Source organism: Diadema antillarum, unplaced genomic scaffold (assembly GCF_040938485.1).
Source record: "Diadema antillarum isolate AM-2024a unplaced genomic scaffold, OU_Dant_1.0 seq00000275_RagTag, whole genome shotgun sequence".
Taxonomy (NCBI): domain Eukaryota; kingdom Metazoa; phylum Echinodermata; class Echinoidea; order Diadematoida; family Diadematidae; genus Diadema; species Diadema antillarum.
The window spans coordinates 194,023-221,897 of NW_027271307.1; the positions used below are offsets into that span (position 1 = coordinate 194,023).

The 27,875-nt window shown below is 39.5% G+C and overlaps 1 protein-coding gene across 1 annotated transcript in view; it reads right to left on the reverse strand.

Annotated features, from left to right (window-relative positions):
* LOC139729957 (probable methyltransferase-like protein 24) overlaps positions 1 to 27,875 on the reverse strand; it is a 106,457-nt gene that overhangs the window by 69,652 nt on the left and 8,930 nt on the right. Inside the window, exon 2 of the mRNA XM_071640875.1 lies at positions 5,569 to 6,914. Within this exon, the coding sequence (XP_071496976.1) occupies positions 5,569 to 6,090 (522 nt within the window). The 5' untranslated portion in view covers positions 6,091 to 6,914. The remainder of the gene's footprint in view (positions 1 to 5,568; positions 6,915 to 27,875) is intronic.

The following is a 27,875-nucleotide window of genomic DNA, read 5'->3' on the forward strand; positions in this document are numbered from 1 at the left end:
CACGCCTGTGTCGTATAGCTGTCGTAAAAACAAGTAAAGCGGTATAAAGCGGGCCCAATTTATCGCACGAACGTTGTATCAAGAGTAATAACAGTTGACCGTTAGGTGCTTAATCAGCGGTTGTTTAGCACTCGAAAAATGCCGTGCGAAGTTCATTACGACATGGCCCTATAGATAAACTGATTATCTAACCAAGTCGTACTTTGGGGTTTGAATGTCGCGGGGTTACGGCAGAGGAATGTCCAACATCATGGCTGTATTGTTATGTTCTAAGTAGATAGAAACTGATGAACATTACGGATCAAAATGATCTGAGTTTCATTAATCACGCTCAAACAGTCCAATATGATTTTTTTTTTCATTTGAGCATTCCTTGCTCTGTTGGCCAATTGTATGACACAAACTCTTGCAAAATTCCCTTCAAATACAAAACACCATGCATATATTGTGTGCCATATATATTTCTTTCATAATGTGATAAAGAGTTTGAAATTTTAAAAGTCATGAAATGTATACACTATTTTGATCGAAGATGATATTTGCTGTGGGTCATTCTGTGTAACACCTATAGTAAACCAGTCATAATTGAAATTCGTAAAATCCTTCTCCCTTTATACTTGCATTTTTATCTCTTTGTTTACCTTTCTCAAGATGTAAACGCGCAGTAGTAGTAATATCATTGTTCTGGAAGAGCCAATGTTTGACGAAAGTGCACATGCATTCATCATTTTGACTCTTTTGTTTGGAAACTCGTCTTCATCGTATGTAAGAGAATATCTCCGCTAAAATGTTACCATAGATACAAAAGTACATTAACCCTTATATTTGCATGAACCTTCATGCTGAGAATTCTTTTTCTTTTTTTTCTCAATGCCCTTTCCCTCATCTATTGAAACCAAAGTAAGATGATTTTGCCCCGAATGTCAGTGGAGACTTGAAGCAATCTCATCGACTAAGTACCATCGGTAGTCATGACTGCCCCTCCGCGGGTGAGTAAACAGTGAAGGCATCCCGGCGAGCCAGTTTAGTCACGGCTGGACTTCGCAGCACACGCCCATCACAGTGCAGTGACACTCACGGAGTTTTCGCTCCCCGATCGCGAGGAAGAAGACAAAAAAGAACCATCTAAAAACAAGGAAAGTGTAAAGAAATCATTCTGGTGGACAAAATGAATGTAGCACAAAGTTTTGGTCTTTGTTCTGTTCTGTTTCCACGCACGCCGTGAAATTTGTAGAGCGTGTGGTTCCGTCAGATCAGGAATTCTCGTATTAGTACCTGATGCGATGCATGATTATAATCTCCGAGATGGATTACAGTAGTTCATTAGGTTGGCTGCTGGGCTCAATTCACAAAAAACCTCTTTCCCTCTTTCTCCTCCTCCTCCTTCCTCGTCGTCTATTCTCTCTTTCTTCATCATCTTTCCTCTCAATCTTCTTCTTCTCACTCGCCATCATTGTCTATGCAATTGTATCTCCCCTTTCTTCCCTCTCTTCTGATTCTCTCTCATCTTCTCTTTCATTATTCGTCTTCCTCCTCCTCCTCCTTCGTAGTAATAGTAGTAGATGAATCACTCCTCGGGCTGATAGAACACGCTCCTGTCTAGACAAAGTTTTATCTTATGTTGGTCATTTGTTGCTATTAGCAAGCTTTAGATCTGCGACGCAAACGCTATTAGGCCAAAAATGGTGTTTTGCGCATGCGCGAGACAGCTGTTTCCATTGTCCAACCCGGGAGGCTGCGTCGTCTTAGCGTTCGCGTCGCAAATCGAAAGCTCGTTGCTATTACGCCCTGTTGTGTCTGCAGATTTCTGCGGTCCAAGGGTGATCCAAGTGTGCGGACGTGGTATGACAACCATTTACAATCATTACATTGGCATCATTCATTGAAGAATGAAATGCTCGTTAAGGAAAAGTAGATGAAAAAAAACCCCGAAAAACTGCTGCCGCTGACATTTTGCCAACACCCCTTCAATTCTCTCAGTGTTGAATGAGGCTATTTTTCTGACATATCATCCACCACACAAACAAGTTCCACTACAACCATGTATGGTTGGCAAGTAATTAGGAAACTAAGAAGAAGACAAAAGAAAAGTGATGATCATGGGTAAAACTCTTTTAAGCACCCGCACTAAAGATAACTATGTGCAGTGATTGGAGAGATCATAGAGCTACATTAGATCCACTGAGAGACCAACGACATGGACGACTGTAGTTTTACCTTGCAATAATCAACGAATAAATGGGACATAGATGCCCAACATTAGATGGGAGCAAACAATTTGTTCTCTCCATTCAGCTTCAGGTCTATTTGCCCTCAGCAGAGAAGGGGGGGGGGGGAATATATCTGAGTATACCCGCCGAGTGCTTGGTATTTAAATATAGACATTTCACACAGCATCACGACGTGCCTTTACGTACGATTGAGTAACAGTGTTTGCTCTCGCCATCCGCTCATCATGTCCCCTGCGCGATTTGACCGAGAAAAACCATCAGTGAGTTCGCCGTGGAGTCACGTGTGTGTGTGCTCAGGTTCGGCCAAGATCAATACTCTCCAAAAGACAATGACAAAGACTTCCGCACTTGACAGAAACCACACACACACACACACACACGGAAAACATAATGAGTACATTAGATTGGGAGAGAGCGGTTCATATGGAAAGAGAAATGCAGAATGAGATTATGTGACCTTGCTGGTCTGAGCAGGAACTCATGAACGGATGGAACGCCATGACATTGAGACCGAAATCTCGCACAGTGACTCATCTTTACCACATGGGTCAATGTACCCAAATATACGAAACATTTCAAGCCAGCCACATCCCGTGCTAGGCGTCGCGTGAAAAAAAAAATTACCAGTATGTCCTAAGAAGCACGTCCACTGAGACAGACACACCATGGAAACATGTCCTTAAACAATTTTAAAATAACAACAACAAGAAGAATCGCTCGTCGGCTAACGCACATATATTTCTGAATCCTAAGATTTTCCGATTCCAGGCAAAATTCATACATTTTCTCAATGTTTACTCAGAAATGAAACCTTCCAAACAAACACAGGCAAAAAAAAAGACAACAGAGTCCTCTTAGGGCATTCAAAATGCAATTGATAAAAATAATGTTCTAAAGAATGGTACGAAGGCAGCCATTTTTCCAGATGTTTTGATATCTTTCCACGACAAACGTATCTCACAAATAGGCCTATATGTTTGGAAAGCTAACTTCAGGAATTAACAACGAAAGTTCTGTATTCTATATTCTTCGACACATTTGTTTAAAAGCTGACTATGCTTTAGCACTCCTTGTATTGCAAAAGCGTTCTTTCTGGTATTCTTCAAGGACGATTTACTGTAGGTCTGAAGCGATGACTTGTTAAGATACTGATGCTCTGCCCATGTCCAATGAGTTTTAGCTAAACCATTCATTGTGAGGTCGATGATATTTCATAGCAGTAACCACAATGGCTGTTGTAGTCACAAGTTCATGGAATACCCTTAAAAAACACACATCACGGAGGCGAAATGTGCTAGCGTGGAGCAACAGATCAATGAACCAAATCTTCGTCGATTGTCCACGCTCCATCACTTCAGTTAACCAGACGCAAAGTGAAAGAGATTCTGGATGTTTTCAATGGTTTGCGGATCACAATAACAAGGTACTTTTATAGTCGACGGAAATGATTATTATAGCGTGTCCATGGAAACGCGGGGTGCGACTTCAAGACGGGACGGGACCAAATTGAAGGAAAAAACAAAAGCGTGAAAATAAAGGAAATCTCGCCTTGTCTCCGGGGGCGTATGGACGCCACATCCTGATTGTCAGAAGTATGAACAAGAAAAATAAATCCTCGGGCTGACAGTACAAGCTGACAGACAAACATGAACTAAAGAGCGTGCTATCCTGCAAATCATAACAGGAACGATGTTATAAATAGCGGGAATTGGAAAAGGATTTGTTTGCTCAGCAAATCGTTTTCTCGTGAGTGTATGCAATAGGACATCTTCGATCTAAACGATCAACAGTTGTGAAAACGTAGAGCGAACAAAAAAGAAAGTTCACCTCATCGGCTGAAAAACAGCACAAGTTTTGCATCAATCGTGCAAAACGCAAAATCCTTACTAACCCACCACTATGTTGGTACATTGTACTTCGCAAGCACACCAAAAACAAGACGTTGTGCAAGGGTGTAACCTGCTCAAGCATAAGATAATGTGTAGTGATTCCATATTCATTGTTATTTCACAGAAAATCGATCAGGCCTACGGTCTTATGTTAGGAAGGATAAGCCCTCTACTGTTAGTACATATTCTTGCGCTTTGTTTGTGAATTTACGTTAAATCACATATATTAACGCTGACCATCATCAAAACCATCGTCAAGTCACGGTCGAAACAATATGTATGGCCAATTGACAAGGATTTCATTTTTCAATTCCTTTCATGATTCACTGGTAAGCCGTTAGCGATACGAGATCCTGCTTCACAAAAAGTTTGTGACACTCCATTAAATCAGTACATTTGCACTTTGACAGTGAACAATGCATGTCATGTAAATGAAACCCACTACCTTCACCAAAAGGTGACGACTTTACTATAGCCAAAACGAAATTGCATTTGCTCGTTCTATGGTGTTTTTTTTTTTAATGTCACGATGACTTAACCCGTCGTCATCGAGGTTTATATCATTCCTATTGATTCTAATGATGCCAAATCCGGGTCTCCGCAGGCAACGGGTTAATCAACAAAGTTAAAAGAGGGAATTCTGTCCCAGGATGGAAATGGTTGGGTTGCGAAGAAGGAAACGAGCCCAGAAGAGAAAAAAAGAACTAACTAGGAATGGTCGTCGCTAGAAATAACCACGGAAGTTTGACCAGAAACTTGGACTTCCCTCCGCTTGCAACAACAAATTCTGTCAAGTTTATGTTTCTGTGTTTTCAGTCAAAAAAGACCGTCATACTTACTGTTTGTCTAACAAAGTTTCACATGTCAAATGCTACTGTCCCCGTCAAGACTGAAGGAAGCGCTTTGCTGACATCTCGTCCAACACGCGTACGTAATTGTAACGTCACCGTGGATAAGTGTTAATGTTAAATTCACTGTATGATCATGTACACATGAAGCTATCTACGTCAGTAACACAAATAGCACGATTGGTTTCAATCATATAACATAAAAGTTCTCGTGCTGCACCAACTCGAACACAGTCACAAAAAGTCCTCTCTCGCATATTTTCAAAATGCCACCAGCAAGTGTCATTACGCTTGACAATGCTTTTGACAGAACACACACACACACACACACATGAATCATGGAAGCATTGGACCACAATATACGAGCGTCCAGTCCTTTGTTTCACTTGAGACAGATGAAACTTTGTATTACATATTGTGCCATCAAAAAGTGACTTGTCAAAGAAGCGTAGTGATCGATGATGATGATATTCATGATCACAATCACACTAGTCATAACAGGCAGGAGAAGGAAACGAGGGAACATTATCTAAGTTAAATTCTTTCTGCTCCCGTAATAGTTACCGGTCACAGGTGGAGATGATCAAGAATATGACTCACCTCAGCCACCGCTGGGTATTCGTCTCCAACCGAAGATATCCGTTTCGATAGCAACGCCTTCCTCCCCATCTGGTATTGCCCCACTCCCGCCAGGTTCCCCGTCGACCCCCCACTGTTGACACCCCCAATCAAATTGGAGTCCAGGGCGTGGTTCAACACGCGATCCTGTCTCTCTGCGTTTCTCTGCTCGTCGTTAATGTCAATATATAGCAGTTCGTTGTCGTCATCCTCGTCGTTCGCGGTGCGCCGGAGTCTCTCCGAGCTCTGCCGGCGATCCTTTGATCCGTCGCCGTACCAAAGTATATTGTCGTCATCGATGGGTAAGTGGTTATCGTACATTCTCCGCTTCGGTGGTTGCCGATGCGATCTCGCCGCCGAGGAGGATTTGTTGGCGAATTCGTACTGGAGATGTAGGCATATCAGCATGAACAGGCAACCGATCGCTATCAACTGCACGGCAATCCTGTGTCCCAGCGAGCGACCGAACGGTCGGAACAAAAGTGTGAACGACCTCATCATCATGGCACAGGAAGTCTCGCTCCCGCCGTTGCTAGGGAGGAGCGCGAAGATGCGGAGGGTAACGCTATCAAAAGACTCCGAGGCTCCAATGCGCAATTCCTGCGATGCGGCTAACGGCTAATCTCCCGCGAATCCAGGCTTGCTTCTTCGTCATGGTAATTAGAGACCCTCAGATTACGTGATGTCGGGGGAAACAAGAGTTCGTCTGTCGTAATCAATTTCATTGGGCGCTGAGAAATACAAATCACCAAATTTGCACTGAGGCAAAGAAGATTACAGCAGTTTCTGACGGAGACAAAAAATAAAAGAAAGTGTGTCAGGTAGTCGGTGATACAGAAGAGTGAGCGCGCAATGACGCGCAATATGAACCACGCCTATCCTTCAGTAATCCTCCCTTTCAGAGATCCTCTCGACGTTCGGGCAAGGTGTCTGCAAAACGGCATGACGAACTGATGTGCGATACGAAATCTCGAGTGCTGCTACATACGGGATGAAGTCTTAGCTACATTATTTAAGGCATCTGCGATCTGATAATTGCATGCAAGGAGTGCCAACCTGAGATGAACGTGGAGGTGAAACTGGAGCCGCTCTTCCATCCTTCATCATCACCGGTCACCCCCTGAGGCGCCCCGGCACGTTTTTGCCCTGATTTCGTACTCCTCGTCGGGAAGTAGTTGTGCCCCACGGTAATTCTTGCGGCTGCTCCGTAAAGGCTCCCCCGCCCCTTGATAGCCTCGTTGGATTGCGCGGGCACGGCTAGCTCCTTCTCCCTGGGACGAGATGCATCAGAGAGGGGCCGATGACCTTCCAGCGAACACCTTGAACATCTGATGACACAAAGGAAGAAAACAGAATGGAAACAAAGTGAGGACTTCACACCCAATGATATGACTCCTTGACAACGAGTCTTTTTTTTCTTCTAATCGTCCAAATGATATTAAGCCCGTAAGCATATCCCCCTTGTTTGCGAAAATCGTAAAAGAGGTCATCAAGTCCTTAATACATTGTCATCGACTCATTATCTTACAGTATGAACGGTGATATGAATCTCAATCAAATGATTGGCCGAGAGCAATCACGTGACCAGTCCCTTATCTCACCTAATGACCCAACTTTACTTTCACCGGGCGTTAGTATTATACTAATGACCCGTACTGACGATGGTTCGTCCGCGCTCAGCCGCATTGTCTGTCCGGTACAAAATGAAGTGAAATTGTTTCTGTGTGCAGTTAAGTTAGCTTTGAGCTGATGCAGGCCTGTAAATCTTGCTATAATGGCTTAAAATGCAAACATTGAATAATGTTACCATTGCTGAACCAGGATTTCTCAGGGGAATTATAGGATATAATTTCGTTCAGAAGCCGTAATCCCACTCAAGAAAATTACTCATCGACAACGGTCTCCACCACCTGTATGTTCGTATGTATAATATATTCAATTACATATATATATATATATATATATATATTGAAACAAGGAAGGAAAAACTGACCAGAAACAATTGTAATAATAAATAGCGAAAACTTTGAGCAAAGAAAATGGGTTTTTCCGATGAAAACCCATTTTCTTTGCTCAAAGTTTTTGCATATATATATATATACATATATATATATATATATTTATTAATATCAAATACTCTCGTTTATATTCTGATGTGAAGGAATGATTTCGTTATTTTGTACAAGTTTTGTACAAGTGGAGAAATAATTCCAACTGAAACTGATATCCAGCTGATATCGATCTGCACAAACCCGCGTCAAAAGCATCGCGTATATGGTACATGTATAAGCTACGACTGTACGTTGACGCCCAATACATTCGTGATGACTCTAGTACGACTAGTGATGTTTTCTTGACTCTGCACACACACATGGTTAGCACCTGGGGGCTTGATGCAAGGTCACGGACGGCGGTGTTGAGCCGCCAAAGCTCAATCTTCGAGAACTGATGCCCAACAAAGGAGAAATGCGCGGGTCGATTTCTCGAGTTGAGTCTCAAGGTCGGATGTGTTTTCCGGCGGTAATCTCAACCAGCTTCAGTGAACGTGGCGTTGTAATGAGCAACATTAAACCCCCTGGATTGGGGTTTTCTTTTCTCTGTGTGAAATCATAGAAGGCATTTCAGTGTACAGTCTTTATCATTTTCTTACAACATTTGCAACCTTTTTAGCTGTTTTTACGGGTAATGACGCCCATAAAATTATATGTTACTCAGAGTAATCATCGAGGACTTTTTTCCGTCTGTTCTATATAACGGCAATTGATCTGTACTTCTTGTCAAGATAATGAACCGAAAGTTCATTGGTTATAATTGGAAAAACATTTTGTGATATTTATCTATTCCTTGATCGGTTTTAATTCCGATTGATGAAATTGGACACGAGTGAACACTTAGATGTTGCAAGCGAATTATCCAATAACCTAATAGTCGCGGTCCTTTTCCCACCGAAATTTAATTTGGCTTATAGAAAATGTGAGTTCATAATTCACGCCACAAGCAAAGTAGGTAAAAAAAAACGCTTTTCACAAGAATGACAACGATTATATTCTCATTAGGAGGGAATGATCATGATAATTGATATATAACACAGCAAGAACAAGGTTAGGAATAGACAACAACAAAGAAATAAAGCAAACGAGCGAAAACAAAAACCGACACAGGGGGAACATCACCAGCTTCTAAAACAAAATGCCAAAGGACAATATCAGAACCCTGGACTCCCCAAGGAGGGTTCATTTTGTGTAGAATTTGTTCAAACACGAAGGTCGCGGGAACTTTTCTCTCGACATCGTTTCGATATTGGAGCATTTTCTTGGGACACATCGGCCCAGTCGATGTTTGAATTGGAAGAGCAAGATGACAGAAATCGATCGAGGCCTGCGAAACTATCAACGCAGGGTGACAGTTTTATGCTATCTGACAATTTTGGGCACGTGCGCCAGTAAAAAACAAAAACAAAACAAACGGCGACGGATAACAGAAATGAGATAAAGAAAGGGGGAGAGACAACTAGTGGTGAAAGATAGGGAGATGTAGAGACGGGAGAGATAAGATGAGATAAGAAAAGGCAAAAGAATGAAGACACCGTACATATAAGTGTATTATAGATTGGAGGATGATTACCATGACATCTCAAATTTGACCGCGACGTGTTTGACAATCTCGCATTTCATTGGCCATGGTTTATGGAAGGTTATCGTTCTCTCTCCGAATACGAAAAAATGGACATACTTAAAGAAAGAGGGTTTGAATAGAAAGCTGAAGGATTAGTGTGCAAAGGGAAACAAATGGAAATATATAAGATGTTTGCGGTTAAACGCATCACAACCTTGGTAGACGTGATATTCTGCTAGCCTGCTGGATGTGGATTTTTTTTCAGCGAGGAGAGATTGACATGAACAAAAAAAGAATGATTGCATAATACAAGTGGGAAGAGCATTCAAAGATTGTAGCTAGGTCCATCTCGAGAATGTCCACAGTGAGTGCATCTTTTACTCAACGACGTCACGTAGACTCGCGAATTTAAAGATAAATGAATAGGCCTATATCGTAATATCTGTACATCTGATTACATTTATTCATTCAATTATATATATTTTCCTTATGTGTGTATGTGTGTGCATGTCACATTATTATAATGGGTGTCATTTATATAGGTCCTATCTATTATTACCATATTTTATTAAAACTCCTTTAATTGTCTGATAGAGCTTGAAATCGGCCATTAAACAAGTAATGACAAAACTACACACACTGCTGAACGGACCAAATCAAAATGTAGAGACAGGAGCGTCCATACATACTGGTTTATACATCAGTGAACAATGGGCAACTGCTCAACCCTGTGGTTACTCATCAACAGCTGAGATTATTATTTCCATTATTCAAAGAGTGATAAAACATGTATTTGACCGTCCTGGTCATCGCATTTTATATATGCATACATATCTTACACTCGTGACAATACTGGTTCAGTGAATCAGGATTAACCTTGTCATAATGAATGAACACCGACGTGCAATATATGCTGTAAAACTGACCACAGTTTGACCCGTGTCTCGCATTCCGATGCCTATTCATCTTTTCTCTTTTATTCTATTTTTTCCTGCTCGTGTATGATATCAATGAACCCCCTTATCTGTCACACTGTGCCCCCCCCCCCCCCCCTGGACTGGGGAAGAAGATATATCTTTTCTGGCTCCGTTTCATAAACTGACATATAATCGAGTATGATTGTAGTATACGCTGCAAGAGTCGCGGTGATCACAACATCGACTAGCGTAATTGAATGGTTGATTTCGAGAGATGTTGCCATGGCAACCGCAATTTATTGCAGGGCTCGATGGCACACCGCTTTAGGACACCGATCCAAACTGATATTTTCAAAAGTATGATGTATGACATTGGGAGATGCAACGGAGTTTTGTCACAAAAGCCAAATGCAGCCCTCAAATTAAATATAAATATGAATTCTATCCATTGAGAAAACAACTTTTCTATTACTAGATCCCTTTGTCCCTTTCCCGGCTCCACAGTAAACACATTTAAAGATGAACTTCGGTTGAGGACTTTCACTATTGTCTTCCTAGATGATGATGATGATGACTGTACGACACAAATTGATTTTGATAATTATGATTGGTAACCATTCCTTGCTTGTAAGACGCAATGACATGTCCATGACATATTTCTTCAGTCTCTTCAGTTGATAACCATGGCTAAACAAACCAAAATTCAATATTACAATATTCCTCGTCATGAACCGAATGCGTTAATCAAACTTCCTTGCTCAAAAAGCATTTTCATGTTATTTTCGAGTCATATCACTCGAACACGCTAAAAAACAAACAAGCTAATTGTATATTAAAACGTCTTGTGCTGTGAGGACAAACGTGGTTTACACTGTATGAGGAAGCTCGGGTGAAAATCCAGCCCATGATCAAAAAGGCTTGAGAAATAGTTCAGAATTAAGCAAGCCAAATTAAAGTGAAAGGGTGATAACGATTCAGCGAATCAAACCTTTGCAATGAAAATGACGCTAGCGTAGCTGAGTTTCACAAGAAGAATTGCATTATAACTATATGAACAAAACAATAGAAGAGATATTGTGACGACGATATAATCGTTTTGTCTAATATGTATATAGTATCCCTATTTTTATTAAACTCAAGTAAGACTTCATTGTTTTCGTTCGACAATGGTGGAAAACTTCTACCGATGCGTTTTTGTGACGTCACTCCGCCGATCATCGTCAACTTCAATACGGAGTGGTTGGAGTCTCCCTTTAAACACGAAGCAAATGTGTTCGACGTGACTGCAATACGTGATAATATGACAGCACTCAGCAGGATGGAAACTTGATGCCTTGCCTGTGGGAGTTGTGTCGAACATCTACGATGCCCAACACATTAATTGTCATAATGGTCCAACAGGTAAAGGCCAAACGAACAATCGCAGACGACAATCCAAGTCGACAGGCTCAAGAGGGAAAAGGGCTATTAAATTTCGCGGGGGAAAGTCGCGCGAGGTCCATCTACAATGTTGGACTGATAGGGTGTACAGTATGTATGTCGAGGAAGGCTGACGACGGATTGGACAGGGCGGCTACGAGGTCGAATAGCAGGGTTCTCGGCAGGAATTTCTTCACGCTTGTCGGCATTTATGCGCGCTGTTCTGGGGGTGGGTACGGGAGGGGGGTTCCCCCTCCCGCGCGAAGCGCGGAAGCCTTCGCTAATGCTCAATACAACACAGATGAATCGCCGCTAAAATGCCACTAAATGCGACATTTTCACGGAGATGTAATGAACGTTGTGAGGGGCATATTCTCACAGACACAATGCAGAAACTCCATACATTTTGTTAGCGGCAGTTTCTAAATAATAAATGAAAGAGAAGTAGGTGCCGATGGTGGAGGTTCCGATTTCTTTTAGGCCTTTCCTGTTTCACTGTTGCAATAATTAGCCGTCTCTGCATCGCAACTACGCGCGCCGTGTTGCTTTCTCGCCGTCTGCTCGACCACGTGGTAGGCCTATTGCATGCAGATGCGCGAGAAGCGATCGAGAACTTTCGGGACATGGTTGCACTTTCCTTTCTGGGTATACTGCGGTAGTTTGGCCGTGACATCAAAGAGATATCATACAAAAATGTACAGATGGTCATTATTCCGAAGGTTTGTTTAATCATAAAATGAAACGATTCATGAGTACTTCGAGGGTTTGTAATCGAAAACAACAACAACACCAAAGGTCGGTACTACAGATGAATGTTCAAAATAAAACTGATTTCGTTCGAAGATTAACAAACATTTTTTATTTTTTATTTTCCGATCAACGAACCTTCAGAAAGGAATCTATCATCTATCATCGTGATTGCTTCAGAATAAGAAAACACCCTTTTGGGGCCGTTGTTGTATTCCGAAATTATACTGGCAGAACATTCGAAATAACAAAACTGATTTCGTTTGGATATAAACGAATATTTTCTCCTTTATAATTTTTCTATTAACGGTCATTCAGAATTAAGAATGTAGAGTATTATTTTGCCATTATTCTTTCGGAGTAACGAACCCTGAGGGTAAGAAAACTGTAACCGTTTTCATTTCTTCTTTATCGTTTTCCGATTAACGATCGTTCAGAATTAAGAATCTAAAGTATTATATCGTTATTCTTTCGCAGTAACGAACCTTCAGAGTAAAAGAAAACTGTAACCGTTTTGGGGCCGTCGTTTATTCTGAAATTTCACTGACGGAAACGTTCGAAATAACAAAACTGATTTCGTTGTGAAATGAACGGACATTTTTTAAAATCATTTTTGGATTAACGAACCTTCAGAATAAGGAATATAGCATTATTTTTTCATTTATCTGTCGGAGTAACGAACCCTAAGAGTAAGAAAAGTGCAACTGTTTTTTGGGCAGTTTTATTCCAAATTTCACTGGCAAAACGTTTGAAATGACGTACTGATTTCGTTTTGAAATTTACGGACATTTTTCTTTATTCAATTTTCGGTTAACGAACCTTCAGAATAAAGAATCTATTATTATTTCATCATTACTACTTCTGTCGGAATAGCAGACCCTTATAGAGTACGAAAACACGCTGTTTTGTGCCGTCGTTTTATTCCGAAATTTCACTGACAGAAACGTTCGAAATAACAAAACTGATTTCGTTGTGAAATGAACGGACATTTTTCCTTAATCATTTTTTGGATTAACGAACCTTCAGAATAGGGAATCTAGCATTATTTTATCATTAATCTGTCGGAGTAACGAACCCTCAGAGTAAGAAAACTGCAACTGAGTGTTTTGGGGCAGTCGTTTTATTCCCAAATTTCACTGGCAAAACGTTTGAAATGACGTATTGATTTCGTTTTGAAATTTACGGACATTTTTCTTTATTCAATTTTCGGTTAACGAACCTTCAGAATAAAGAATCTCCAATTTATTATTTCATCATTACTACTTCTGTCGGAATAACAGACCCTTAGAGTACGAAAACACGCTGTTTTGTGCCGTCGTTTTATTCCGAAATTTCACTGGCAGAACGTTCGAAATAACAAAACTGATTTCGTCGTGAAATGAACGGACATTTTTTCTTAATCATTTTTGGATTAACGAACCTTCAGAATAAAGAATCTAGCATCATTTTATCATTAATCTGTCGGAGTAACGAAAAAAAAAATGAATCTTGGTGGCGATAACTGATGCTGGTGTAGAGAAAAACAAAGACAGCTCGCTCAAAAGATGCTTCCTTCTTTCAGTTTATTTTCTCCCCAGTCATTCCCATCGTTCTCCTCCCATGAACCCCTGCCATGCAGGGACGATGAACAAAACAAAATGTTACCGATGCTGCAATGAAAAAAAAAAGAAGAAAGAAACACGTCCTCAAAGCAAATTATCTACACTTTTCAAGTTGAACAAATTGATGTTCGTAATGAAGAATAAAAAAAAAAAGCACGACCTCAAGCAGTGGGGAAACTTGATATCATGGCTTGTGGAAATTTCCATGAAATTTCCACGAAAGCCAGGTGTCAGATAAAGAATGTCGCGCGTACTGCCATCTTGCTTCAGTGGTCGTAAACAGCGTGTACATAGCATGTAAACCAACTGGGAACATTGATGAATGATCATCATTTATTTTCTGCCCGTGAAGGCCCCCTAACCCACCTTTTAACAAACCCAAGCCAGAAGCACGTGGAGCATTACGTATACGTTGAACTTGAAAGACCATCATGACAGAATTACTATAAATTTCGGCCCGGAGAAGGAAAATGGAATATTCACGAATGACGTTTACAAATCCATAGAAATTGAAAAGGCTAAAATGGAACGCATGGCTTTTTAGATTAAAAAAAAAAATAACCCACTGAAACTACCAAAACCTAAATAACAATTTGCATTTGCTTACTCCATCGCAAGTTCTTTTTTCATTTCTTTTTTTAACGAAAAATGGAGTTAATTTTCTCTCTGCGGCAATGCTTTGAACGCATCTAATTTTGCGTCATTGCCGATGGCCAGCTTCCTAAAGAATTGATACGAATCCTTTCAAATATACGAAACAAAGTCTAAAGATCCTGGATCCTGGCGGTGAATTTCGGTGGTATTATAAATCCTGCTCACTATCAAAATTTAATCATCTGTTCATTGCGCCATTTTACCAACCAACTGTTCCTGAAAATTTCATCCTAATCTGTTCCCAAATTTTGACTTATTTTGCGAAAAAAGAGACAGACAGGCAGACAAACTAACAAACAAACCAAAGCAGCCAAAAAAAAAATACAACCTTTGGCGGAGGGGGGCATGCATTTCATATCGTTTGTTTTTGCGTAACCCGACAACAAGCGTGACAACAAGCGAGCACGTGTCAGCCTTCCTCAGCCTCCTTCGGCCTCCAACCCTCTCTTTCCGTCCTCTCTCTCCCTCTCACAATACACTGTATCGTTGTACACGCACAGGCGGCTGTAAGTGGCCGGCTGGGTGCTTGTGCATGTGTGTGTGGATCCCAAATCAGAGCGCATGTGAGTGAGCAAGTGTGTGATGTGGTGTGTATCAGCAGGGAGGTGAGACCTCCCTGGTATCAGCTAGTACGTCGCTCTGTTGAGCCGCGTTGTTGTGATAGGTGCGATGACTGCGTGGGTAAATTTTTGCACTTGTATAAGTATGTAAACTGCTGCTGCTTTCAACATCTAGCTTCTTTTCTAGCCAGATAATAAAGACTGAAAAAGGCGAGAAATTGGTCCGAACTTAGCTCGTCAAGCAAGTTACCCTTGTCGGCAAGTTCACGCGTGGTGTTACCCTTGTCGGCAAGTTTTACCCTTGTCGGCAATTGCTTCTTCAAACCGCACGCTTGTCGGGGCCGACAAGGGTGATATACGCTGGCGAGATCCCTGAATAGTCCAGTATGTTATGAATGAGACATTGAAATTGACAGCGTTGGTCGTTGTGAAAAGGAACCTTAGCCTCGTCGCAAGGTTGCGAGGTGATTATTTCTTCCCGCCAATGCGGATGGGAAGTCACAATCTATAATTCGACGAATTTAACCAAAAGAAAATGTTGATCAGAATGGAAGGTTCATGCGCAAAAGAAGAAGAAAAGAAGAAGGAGAAGAAGTAAAAGAAGTGGAATTTAAAAAAAAAATCGAACTGGTTCTAACGTGAGATATATATCTGATATAATTTCAATGATAATATAATTGATCATCTTGTAAGCGCTCTTATGTTTTCAGCTGTCTCAAATTTCTGTTCGCAGTATTCCGATGTATGGCGATGACGGTGATGACGATGGCGATGACGGTGATGACGATGATGACAATACCATTATCATTTTTGAAATTACTTCTATTATTATCGTTTCATTATTATAAGTAGGGCCTACATTATTATCATTATTATTATCATTACTATTATTATTATTACAGGGGCGGATCCAGGAATTCTGTAAAGGGGGGGGGGCGTGACTAATATTTCTGGTGTCACTTCCGGGTTTCATTTCATTTTTTTTTCTATTTATTTCTTTTGTTTTTGACGAAAATTAAAGGGGGGCGTGCGCCGGTTGCGTCCCCCTCTGGATCCGCCACTGTATTATCATCATCATCATCATTATTATTATCATTACTATTATTATTATTATCATCATCATCATCATTATTATTTTCATTATTATAAACATTTCATAATCATTATTGTTATTATCATTACTATTATCATCCTCACTATTATCATCATAAGCAAACCTTATTTCTTACACTCGACATATTTTCTTTCTTCATTCTGTTGCAAACGTGAATGGCACTACGCTACAAAGCCCGTTCCCACATTTCACCTGCATTCACACTCTCATAGGTCATTCTCGAATTTTTCTCTCTCATTCTCCATACATCTCTTCCTTTCTTCTCCCTTAAAACTTATAGCTGCCTGAATAATTTAGGGTATTCCCCCTCAAGGCAGTGTTCACTTCGTTCACACAGTCTGCGAATGCGTCACGCATCGTGTATCTTTTGCAGGGGGGATTAATCGATTGTCAGAAAAAGGCGCGAATCCATCTCTTCAATATTTCAAGACTCGCGATGTTGCGCTCTTCTTGTTGCCATAGAAATCGACGACAGACAGAGAGATACAGCACGTTGTCGTTCCGCTCACGGCAACTCCGGAGATGATTATAGCTCAGTCATAAAAGAAAAAATCGTCGAGAGGTGCCTGATGTCTCCATGACACCTCCCGTTTTCTGCTGCGGGCAGAGAGGGTCGAGGTGTCCCTCTGCTCCACCACCCGGAATCATCAACTCTACTGATCTCCAGTGAGCAGTACTTCAGTCTACATCGTTCATTCTGAATTGAACATTATTCGCGAGCCATCACTGCGAACTTAAAAAGTTTAATACATTCAGGAGTTGAATGCCTCCACAGCAGTACTTGGTATATCCAAGGAGTTATCCTTGGTATATCTGAGCTAATGTATCCACTTTCAAAACTAGCACAGTGTATTTGGAAAGCTTTGTCATATTTGTCGAGCCAACCCCTCTACTATAATTATGAGTTACTCTTTGAATAGTCTACACGGAGTTTGTCATCTCGTTTATTTTTTACTGACAGTAAATTCCTGAGAATGATGAAAGATTATACAAGTGAAATATCAGCGATATCTAAATAAAATGATTATAAACAATACATAACAGTTATATCTTTGCAACTGATTAACAAATTGCCCTACATCGACGTAAATAAGCACTGAATTGTTCAGTGTTTTAGTAGTAGCCATGATAATAAATCATGGGCGTATATACTCGAGCAGGATTCGAACCTACGACCTCCTGATCACCGGACAGGTGTCATCTCCACTAGACCACCGAGCTTTCGCCCGACAGCCAGTGTTGGTTCTCATCCTTATAGCGTGCAGCGGGTACTGCGTAATTATTCAAATTCATGAAATTCTTCCGTCGAGATGTTTTTCATATCATTTTTTATTTACGTCGATGTAGGGCAATTTGTTAATCAGTTGCAATGAATACATGTCGACGGAAGAATTGCATAAATTTGAGTTATTTCTTTATTATACAAAACAAAACAGTTGACAAAGTGATCGCCTCCGTCAAAACTATTAGTGTTTTCATCACCCTAAAGTGAGCTGCGTTCTTATAATATCTATCTAAACGTCTAAATTACACACGCACACACATACACATACAAAGACACCTACAATCACATGATCACATGTACAATATAATACATACAAAGAAGATAAAAGTACATAACTTCGTAAAAGATAATAATGCATTTTGACAATGGGATTGAATGCATCATTTTTAGATATCGCTCTAATATGTTTTATTTGAGTTTTTGTCTGTTTGTCTGTTGTTTTCTTTCCTTTCCTTTTCTTTTCTTTTCTTTTCTTTTCTTTTTTGGTACTGCGATCTCCATTTCAACAACTGCCTTTCATGGGCGAGCTGTCTTGCCCCCACCTCCCCCCCCCCAAAAAAAAAAAAGAAGAAAAGAAATCTCCACTTTCAGGTATGTAGGCAATATTAGGACGAAATGGATAACTTACATATATAAGGTAATAAGTGCAAATAATGACGAGAATCACAGGCGGCCGCCATTTTGTAAAATGCATGTAATGCTATAGGAACCGAAGAACGAAATGTTCCCCTTCACATCCAGTGTCGGAAAGTTTCGTAACATTCGTCATGAAAACCGATTTTTTTTTTCTGATAGGAAAGAAATGTATGTACTGTACTCGTTATTGTTGCATATCTCAAACTTGTAAGGAGAAGAGATGAAAAGTTGAGACATTTCTCTCTTTTTTTTCACTTCGTTGGTGAAGTGGAAGCATGACTGACTAGTCTCTCAACTTTTATGATCGGCAGAAAGAGGCGTTAGAGCCTGGAGGGACGAAACTATGCTCGTTCTGCAAATTATAATCCAATATAACTACGAGAATTGCGGAGTTCCTCCCTCCCCCTCCCCATCTTTCTCTTCATAATGTAATAACATCAAACGTGGCGTTGTGATTGTAATAAATTCAATTGCTCCTGGACTTTGCGGTTTGCGTCCTGCAAATCGGCAAGCTTTTGATAAATACGGGATATTCGCGAAACGACATGGCTTATTTCAAATTTGACGCTCAGCGTAATGCTCTGCGCTAGATTCGCGGCAACATTTTGCAGCAAATCAGTCCTGGCGGTCTGATTTTCTTTTTCTGTTACATTCCACGAGCTGTTAATGAAATCGAGAATTAGTTCTGACGTTGTTAGGTTGATGGAATCCAGGATTAATTTGAGCATCCTTGACACTCTTTGTCGTATCCGGTGCATCCAAACAAAATACATGAAATAAAGCAGGGTACAGTGATAAACAGTTCGTGATATTAAAACTATTAAACACTCTGTAGTTGGATGAGATTGCTAGAGTGGGAGAATGTTGATTTATATTGATTTACTTCTAGCCAGTGATAGGTGGCTATAAAAAAGTTGTAAAATTGATGGAGAGATCTTGAAGGATAGCTTTGGCAATGTCCACAAAATGTAAACACTGTTTATCACTCATTCGATGGATAAGAATGCTGAGAAAATCACCGAACATGTCATCTTGGTATTGTGAATAACCGTCTATCTTATCCTCTGCTTCCACTTTCCAATTCAGGTTTACAGGCTCTTCTGCATATGACATTTCACATTGCACATTAAAAAAAAAAAAACCCAACTGCATTCGATCTAAGTGTCGATGTTGCTGTCGTTGTCGTTGTTGTTCATACTGTTTTGTTGCGGTTGTTGCAGTTGCTCCTTTATTGTATTGGGGCCATGGTAGCCTGATAAAGCATGACCCCAGGGCTCGGTATGTTTTAATAGCGATGATCCGGTTGCCTGGATGGGGCCAATAGAAGTTGATTTGGGGCCACCTGATTTTTTAAAAAGTTGTTTTGTTTTGTTTTGTTTTTAGGCTCGATCGGGCAACAAAATTTCAAAAATGGATCGTTACATTTGTTTCTGTTTGGGGCCACCACATGTCTTTTTCGGGCCACCAACATTTCAGATTTTAAGATTTTACTATAGCAACCAGAGGAAAAAGTTAGTGTCGATCCCCGTATAGGCTGTAAATCAAACAGTCTCGAAAAATATATAGATATACATATATGCCAGAGAGCATCAGAGAGAATAGTCTATATCCAGCCTGGTACATTGATTTTTAGCTGATACGACAGGGCAATAATTTTGACGCTACCAAGTCGTGGAGTCGTAGCGAACATTCACCCCATCCTCCTTCTTTGCCAAACCCGCCAAGCACCGTTCATCGGCGTGCTGAAACTGACCTACAAATTATTGGTACGGGTTCTTGTTGCAAATCAAAGGTTTGCGTCGCTGACGGCTCAAGAACAAAAAAAAGAAGAAGAAGAAGAACAACAACAACAACAACTATTTCAATAAGCACCTATATCTCTATAGAACAAGTACAAAGCACTATGTCGCGAAAACGAAATCATGCACATCTAAAAGCATTCCACGTTTGAAATTGAAGCTAGATCTGTCAAGTGGACTCAGCCGTGCAGGACACATTCTTGGGGAAAAGAATGAACGTTGATTGCAAAATTTCGTACGTCAGACGTGCTCAGATCTGCTAGTATAGTATGTGATGATCGAACGAATTCCATCGACAATATCGGGTTGATAGAAAGGATTACAACATATCGTTGTAAAGATCATAAAAACGGTGAGGAGATTGTGTTTCGACAATGATTACGATTTCAACCACTGTTGTCGTTTTTTTTCTTCAAACCAGCAACAGTTTTAACTTTTACCGTCACATATCATTGGCCACATTTTCCCTATTTGGACTTCACTCCGTTGATATTTTTTTTTTCATCTTGGATAGACGATATCAACAATCTCCAATTAGCGATAACATCCTACAATCATGTAGCTCATGAATATTGGGCAAATTGGCAACGTTCATTGCCACTGGTAAATGAGGAATGATTAGTCGTAATTACTTCGTAATTGTCAGATGCTATATGTCTCTATACGTTGGATTAATTCTCTCGGTATTACCGCTGAGTGCAGTTTCCATGGCTCTCATGCGATCCAATAATTGAGATTGAGTCTGCGCATGCAGACTGAGTGAAATGATCCTAATTGTTTGAGAATACACTGTAACATGTGAGGCGCAAAGAGGAACTGAATATAAGCACCTTGGGCGATGCATGACTCTTTTATATCATTTTCATTTATTAAGTTTCAACACAAATTATACAGTGTTGTATTTGTAACATACATCCATTGAGATCAATGACAAGTAACGCATATTTGTAAATTCAGTATAGACTATAATAATATCACATGATGCAAAATGAATTTAAATCAATCTAAAGTACGTTACATTCATAATGGATGTTTAAGATTATGTGCGGGGGAACCTACATGGAAGCATATAATATGCTTGTGAGGGTATAGGTTTCCAGAAAAAAAAAAGTCAAACACAATCAGTTTTACACACACACACACACACACACACACACACACACACACACACACACACGCTGCACGCACTTGCATGCGTGCAGTTTCTTACAGCTGTATATGACAATTGTGATGTTTCTTATGTGATGACATAGAGCCTATGCATTGTATGACTTGCGATCATCGTTAACATTACCATCATCATTATTTCTTATCATTACAATCACCATTACAGTGTATTACCATTACCGTTGTTATTATCATCATCACCGTCGCCATGTTCACATCATCTGTAGTAGTATAGTTAACGCATAAACAAATACATGGTAGCATTCATAGTGGAGGTACTACATTGAAATCTACCCTTGAAGACAGGGCGTTAATGTATGCTGCTCCGAAATTATGGAATAATCTTCCTCTGTTTGTCAAGCAAGCAGCGATAGTTAATGGGTTTAGGTCCAGGTCAAAAACTCATCTTCTAAATATGCTACTTAGGTTGCTAATATTCATGTCATGATGACTATATATATATATATATATATATATATATATATATATATATATATATATAGCTGTTACCCTGAGGAAGATCCGTGCAAGGGTCGAAAATTTGGTTTACAAATAAATGAAGTTGGATTCTAATGCATTATGTCAACTTGTTTGTCTTCATCGTCTATATATATATATATATATATATATATATATATATACATATACATATACATGTATATATCATGTTATAATGCGCAGTGGAGTCATATTTATAGTATCTAAGTAATATAAAATTTCTTTATTATCATCATTATTACAGGTATAGAATCGTTGTTTCCATTTGTTGTACTGCTTATAGCCTCCTTACATGAGCATAATTTTCCTTTGTTATCAATGCTCTGTTTATTTATTTATTTTTTTGACAACAGTAATAGAAACACTACAGCAGTACATATGGACAGTGTAGTGGTAAACAGGGGACTGTATGTGCTACCGTATTATGATAAATGGTGAATGATTTCAGATACACTGTGATACATTATTTGCACGTCAAATGCAATATTAGCCGAAGTGTTGTTTCATTCCGCAGAGACCGAAGGCTGGGGTAGAGAGGAATCGCATGGGGCTGAGTGATATTTGTTTGGCAGCTGTTTGGAGTGCACATTATACATGTATTTCGGAATAGCGCAAGACAGCTAATGAAATAGAAAGTTGTTAAATTAAAATGCACTTGAAATGCACTTACGCAACAGTAACCGATCATTCATAGTGAACGACGGTTTATTAATATTTGCAGGTGTAATTGTCAGTTATCCCTTGTAAATGTTCTGGGAACAGTAAAATCATTCTTATCGCTGGATATATCCATAATACATATACAGTAAAACTTGTCTTAGCGACCACTTGTCTATAGCGACCACCTGCCGTATACGGCTACTAAATACAATTCCCTCCAAGAGAAAAAGCATGTTAAAAACTCTGTCTATATAGCGTTCTTTTTTCGTCTCCTTGGGTGGCCGCTATAGACAGGTTTGACTGTAGTATCCCCCATGAGTCGATATTGTTACTTTTCATCAGAATATACCGCACATGGATGTCAGACCGTCTTGCCCAGCCAACGAAAGCTCTTCCGATTTTACCTCGATCGGCGAAACGTGATGTCGGGTCGGGGATACCAAGTTTTGGTGGTGGTTGTTTGTTTTTCTTGCAAAATTCACACGCCGAGACTAATTCACTAAATATGCAAATCTGTTCGCCCCGATACATTGATATAATGCCTCATCACTGTCTACCCCCCCCCCCCCTCCCCTATCATTAGCTATCCAGTATATAGCGGTGGAAATCCACCGAACAATTATTTACAATTCAATTCCTTCCTCTTTCCAGTAGTACTTCCGCTAAGCCCATAAAATGTATACCCCCAAAAAAAGACAAAGATGAATAGTTTTATACATTTCGAACCTGTATGGAGACTTACAGCCACTGTTTACCTTTGGGAGCAGTAATTAAAAAAGTGTTCGAGTTTTCACATTTGATGCATATGTGAAGTTCACTTGTATCACAAAACATACACGCACTCTAGATAAAATTTTTGCAGTAAAGCTACAAAAAGGAGATATCACTCATTTTCTCAATAAACCATAGCGGTAGACGATTTATTCTATATAGAAACGGTTTTAATTAAACAATTGATCACATTATGTTTACTTAACGATACTTAACAACGAATACACTAATCAACATTTTTACATTGGATGTTTCTATCCCTAACTCACATTGTCGAACTGCTTTGAAGCACTAAAGCTGGGGGTCCATTGCAAATGGTAGATAGTGGTTTTAAGTGACTTCATAGCTGTGGTTTGCGCATCACGCTTCATTTTTTGATTGGTCACGTATTCGTCAGCGATATATCATGTCCGAAGAGATAATGGCACTCACGGACGAAAAGAAACGAAAAAGAAACTTGAGACTAGTGATAATAATCTGCCAAAAGATATTAGCACTCCGACTACCACTGGCTGACATGGTAGATTCCACGTTCGACATTAATCATTTTCAGATGTATACATTTTCTATGCGATGTGCCGAGAGATTTATACGCGAATTTATATACGAACGCCTCAAAGAGAGGAAAACGAAATAAGTTCGGTTTGTTTTTTGTCACGGTCGAGGGGCCATGAAAGGACAATTTAGGTCGTCAATGTCGGGGTTACCACCCCCTCACTCTTTAAGAGAAGAGAGGGGAGGGGTTACCTCCATATCAATTATGATGAAACTGACATGAACCCGCGAATATTTTTTGCCATTCAATATTTTGACGCCTTGAATGGACGGGCAATAAACTTTGAGAAACGAAGATTGGACGCTTTCACGAAAGGAAGATGAATCATTTCAGTATCCTCTTTGTTCGGCCAATCTCAAAAGTGTCAAAATAGGAATTCAGGTCTGACTGAATGTCAGTGGGTCGTCCTTAAAAACAGTTGGAGTCACAATATATGCTGCCAAGTATAATACGGAAAGGATTTGCAGCTTTGGTTTGTTTAACACAAGAATCATACTAAAGGGACAATTTTCTCAAACAAATTCCTTTCCGTTTAATACGAGTAGTGGTGTTAACACCGGAATATTTGAGTATGTAGGACAGCATGACATACATGAAAATATCGGATGCCACATACTACAAACATAAAACATCCTATGAATGTTGCATTAAGGAGATTGTTTTGTACGTTAGAATATCTCCCCTTTCACTGCTCATAAGAAGACAGATATTCTTACTGATACCGCTTACGGTATCATCAAGGACGCAATGCTGTCCTTCAACACAGAGGCACTGATTCCATGTTCTTTTTTTAAGTAAATTGTATTTGGTGATGGGAGGGGATTTCCAAAAATCCTCACAGAGACCTAGGTCACTTATCTGGCTTATGAATGATACATTTAACTCGACAAAGGAGCTAGGGCTAGATATTGCAAGGACACTGTCATCTATGGCGCGTATAACAACATTTAATTAGTACGTTTTTATAAAACATTAAGAGGGGAAAAAACCCTCATAAAAAAGGAAGTAAAAACGTCTGAAGCACAGACGTAGACATACAAAGAGCACTACTGGTTGTCTGATCTTGAAGTGCTCTTCGTTTACTGTCAGTTTTATGCATTTTAGCCAGGATCATCTAATTGCCTTGTCGGTATTTGATTATCTATGATTATGATTACAGTGTATTCGATCATTCTTAAATAGGTATACTGATTACTAACATTAATTGCGAAAACAATAACGAGTTCACAAGAGCAACCGCACATTCATCGTTTTAGATTAACAGCAACTTCGCTGTTAAAGATAATGTTATACATGTAATCCCACTTATCCCCCTCTGTATCCTCTCTCTCTCTCTCTCTCTCTCTCTCTCTCTCTCTCCTTATTATGCCGTGATAACGTAGAGTGCAGTATTTTAGCCTCGATATCACCCACGACAACATAATGTGATGTTGTTCCCCAATAATTGTTGCATAAAAAGCACCTGCTCGTGTTCGGAGAGCCGCTGTCCTGCATAGACACAAACATGTTCTAAGACATAAGCTTCCATCATGTGCATCGCACCCAAGAAGATAGGAAGCAGCGAAAAAGAAAAAAAGACTGATGTAAGGAGCGTATAGAGCTGAAAACGGGACTGGCGCCTCAACTTTCCGTTCTACTATCAATCTGCCCCACCCCCCAATATTGCAAAAGACGTCTATGGTATGGTTCGCGTGTCATGAGGAGTAACGTTGTAGTGTGTAGATCTACTAAACAAAATGGCTACATGAAAAAAAAAGTAACTTATCAATGTCTAGTCGTGCTGTTGTGAATTGTACATCATCTTCTTTAATGCCAGACTATTACAATCTAACTCTTTAGCATAACATATGGACTACAGTGCGTGATTAGCGAGAGGTAAACACGATGAAAGAAGTTCTAAATGAAGATTTTCTTTAGAGAATATTATATATATATATATATATATATATATATATATATAGGGGAAAGGGGGGCAATTTGAGCCCCCTTTTTTACATTTTTAAAAATATCTCAATAAATAAAACATGCTGGAGCATGATAATACCACAGGTAATAGTAGTAGATAGGCTGAATAATACCATGTAGAAATTATGTTACCAGCTATTCCAATTTGCATATTAATTGGTGTTTAATAACTACAACAAGGGGCTCATTTTGCCCCATGAAAATGGGGTAAAATGAGCCCCTTTTCAAAACCATGTGTAATTAATCAATTTCTGTTCTGTAACAAACTGTAATGAATTTTGCTTTTCTCATAAGTATTCTGGAGTATAAAAGTGTTGCTATAGCTTAATATCCCCCTAATTAATTACCACATTAATTAAAGCAATGTTAATGACATAGCTTATGTGTTTCCACCATGTTCTATTTCCGTAAGTGTTGTCACACAATGCATAGTGTCTGTTTTATATGATTTGTTAGCAATAATTGCTTACAAAACCTGCTGTAAAGTCTAAAAACTAAAGAGAGATCAATGCCACAGCAGCAAACACCCCTGCAAAACAACTTTTGACAGAGATAACAACCAATGAACTTGAGTTGATGGTATCATCAATTTCACCACATGCTTCACATTTTTCGACTTCATTGTCATCCATTTTGGGTTTCATTGTCACTAAGTGGAAGTTCCACTGGCTCATCAAAAATATTCTGTTTCATCCCTGTCTTTCCTTTGTTATCGATTCTTTCTGTTCTGCTTTCCTTACAGTCTTCTTTTAGCCTCTTCACTCTTTCTTATTCTCACCCAATGTTCCAATGTACCGAATAATGGCACAAATACTTAGTGCAAGATGCATCCTATTATTGTAGGGCCACATACACCTGTATTCTCTTTAAATGTGTGCTTGATTACATGCATTTCTCTTATTCAGGTATATTTCATGAAACATTCAATTAAAATCATAAATTGTATTAAAATTTATTACTCGATCCATTATTCACAGTACACAGCGTCCATACATAACAGAGGGGGCTCATATTACCCCACGGGGTACTATTCCGTACATTCACATCCAGGCACAAAATAAAAATGATTTTCTCTAGAATTATTTCATAACTTGCACATACTATGGCTACTTAACACAATCAACAAAGAATATAAATAATTGAAGCAAAGGGGTGGATAGGGTACTGATCTTTCCAAAGTGGACATGCCACTTTCGAGATGAAATTCCTTAGTGCTATGTGTTTAACTGCTCCTCCTTGCCATATGAAATAGGATGTAGGTGAATATTATACTGCAACTTGTGGCAGAGATAGTGGACTAACATACCACAAAGTAGTAGCCAGTTTGGCCCAGGCACATTAGAGCAGTGAGCAAAATTCCTCAAGGGGGCTCATTTTACCCCGGGGCTCAAATTGCCCCCCTTTCCCCTATATATATATATATATATATATATATATATATATATATATATATATATATATATATATAATATGCATACATAAAATCTATATTAATCTAAATAATATCAAAATTGGCGTCCAGTCGAGTTCTTTGGCGCGCTCTGTCGGCGCAGTGTTTTTTTTTTTTTCTAAATGTAGCTGCCACTCTTGCCTGAATCTTTCTGATGTGTTTGATATCGTCTCTTTTAACTTCTAACGTACAAAGACCGAAAAATAAAGAAACGTTTCGACCCGTTGAGAATAAAAAAATAAACTGTCTGCGGAGACTTGCTCTACCCATTCCCAACCCCCTCCCTCCCTCATATTATGGAGTTTGAATTCAAATACAGTGTATATAATGCAAATTGGTTTATTTTCATCCCCCACCTGCGACATCAAAGCGGCAGACGCAACATCATGTAATGCCCCTTTGCACTCTCATCGGTGGAAATGCTGACTCTCCGTATTCATCGTGGCCATGAGACCGTGACCTTCTTAATCACATTCATATTTCATTTTTTCATTATTTCATTCCCACGCTTCACATAATAACATGACGCAAACTCAAAACATGCACGTTGAGAACATAACAGCTAATGATCAAGACACGGCCGTCTCCCATTACGGGCCTATTAAAGGGATAGACATAGTTTTGTTTGAGATGGGGAATTCAGATGTTGACTTTTTGTGAGATAATTAGAAACCACTTATATGAAATATTAAAGAGCGGACAATTCTAAGAGGAATTCAAAGTGAATTTTGATGAAAATTGGTTTTGAAATAGCTGAGATATCCAAAAACAAAGTAAAACAAAGTGGTCCTGATAAAAGGTGGGGCCCATCTTTCATTATGACCTCTTTGTTTTCAGATAGCTCAGCCATTTCAAAACCAATTTTCATCAAATAA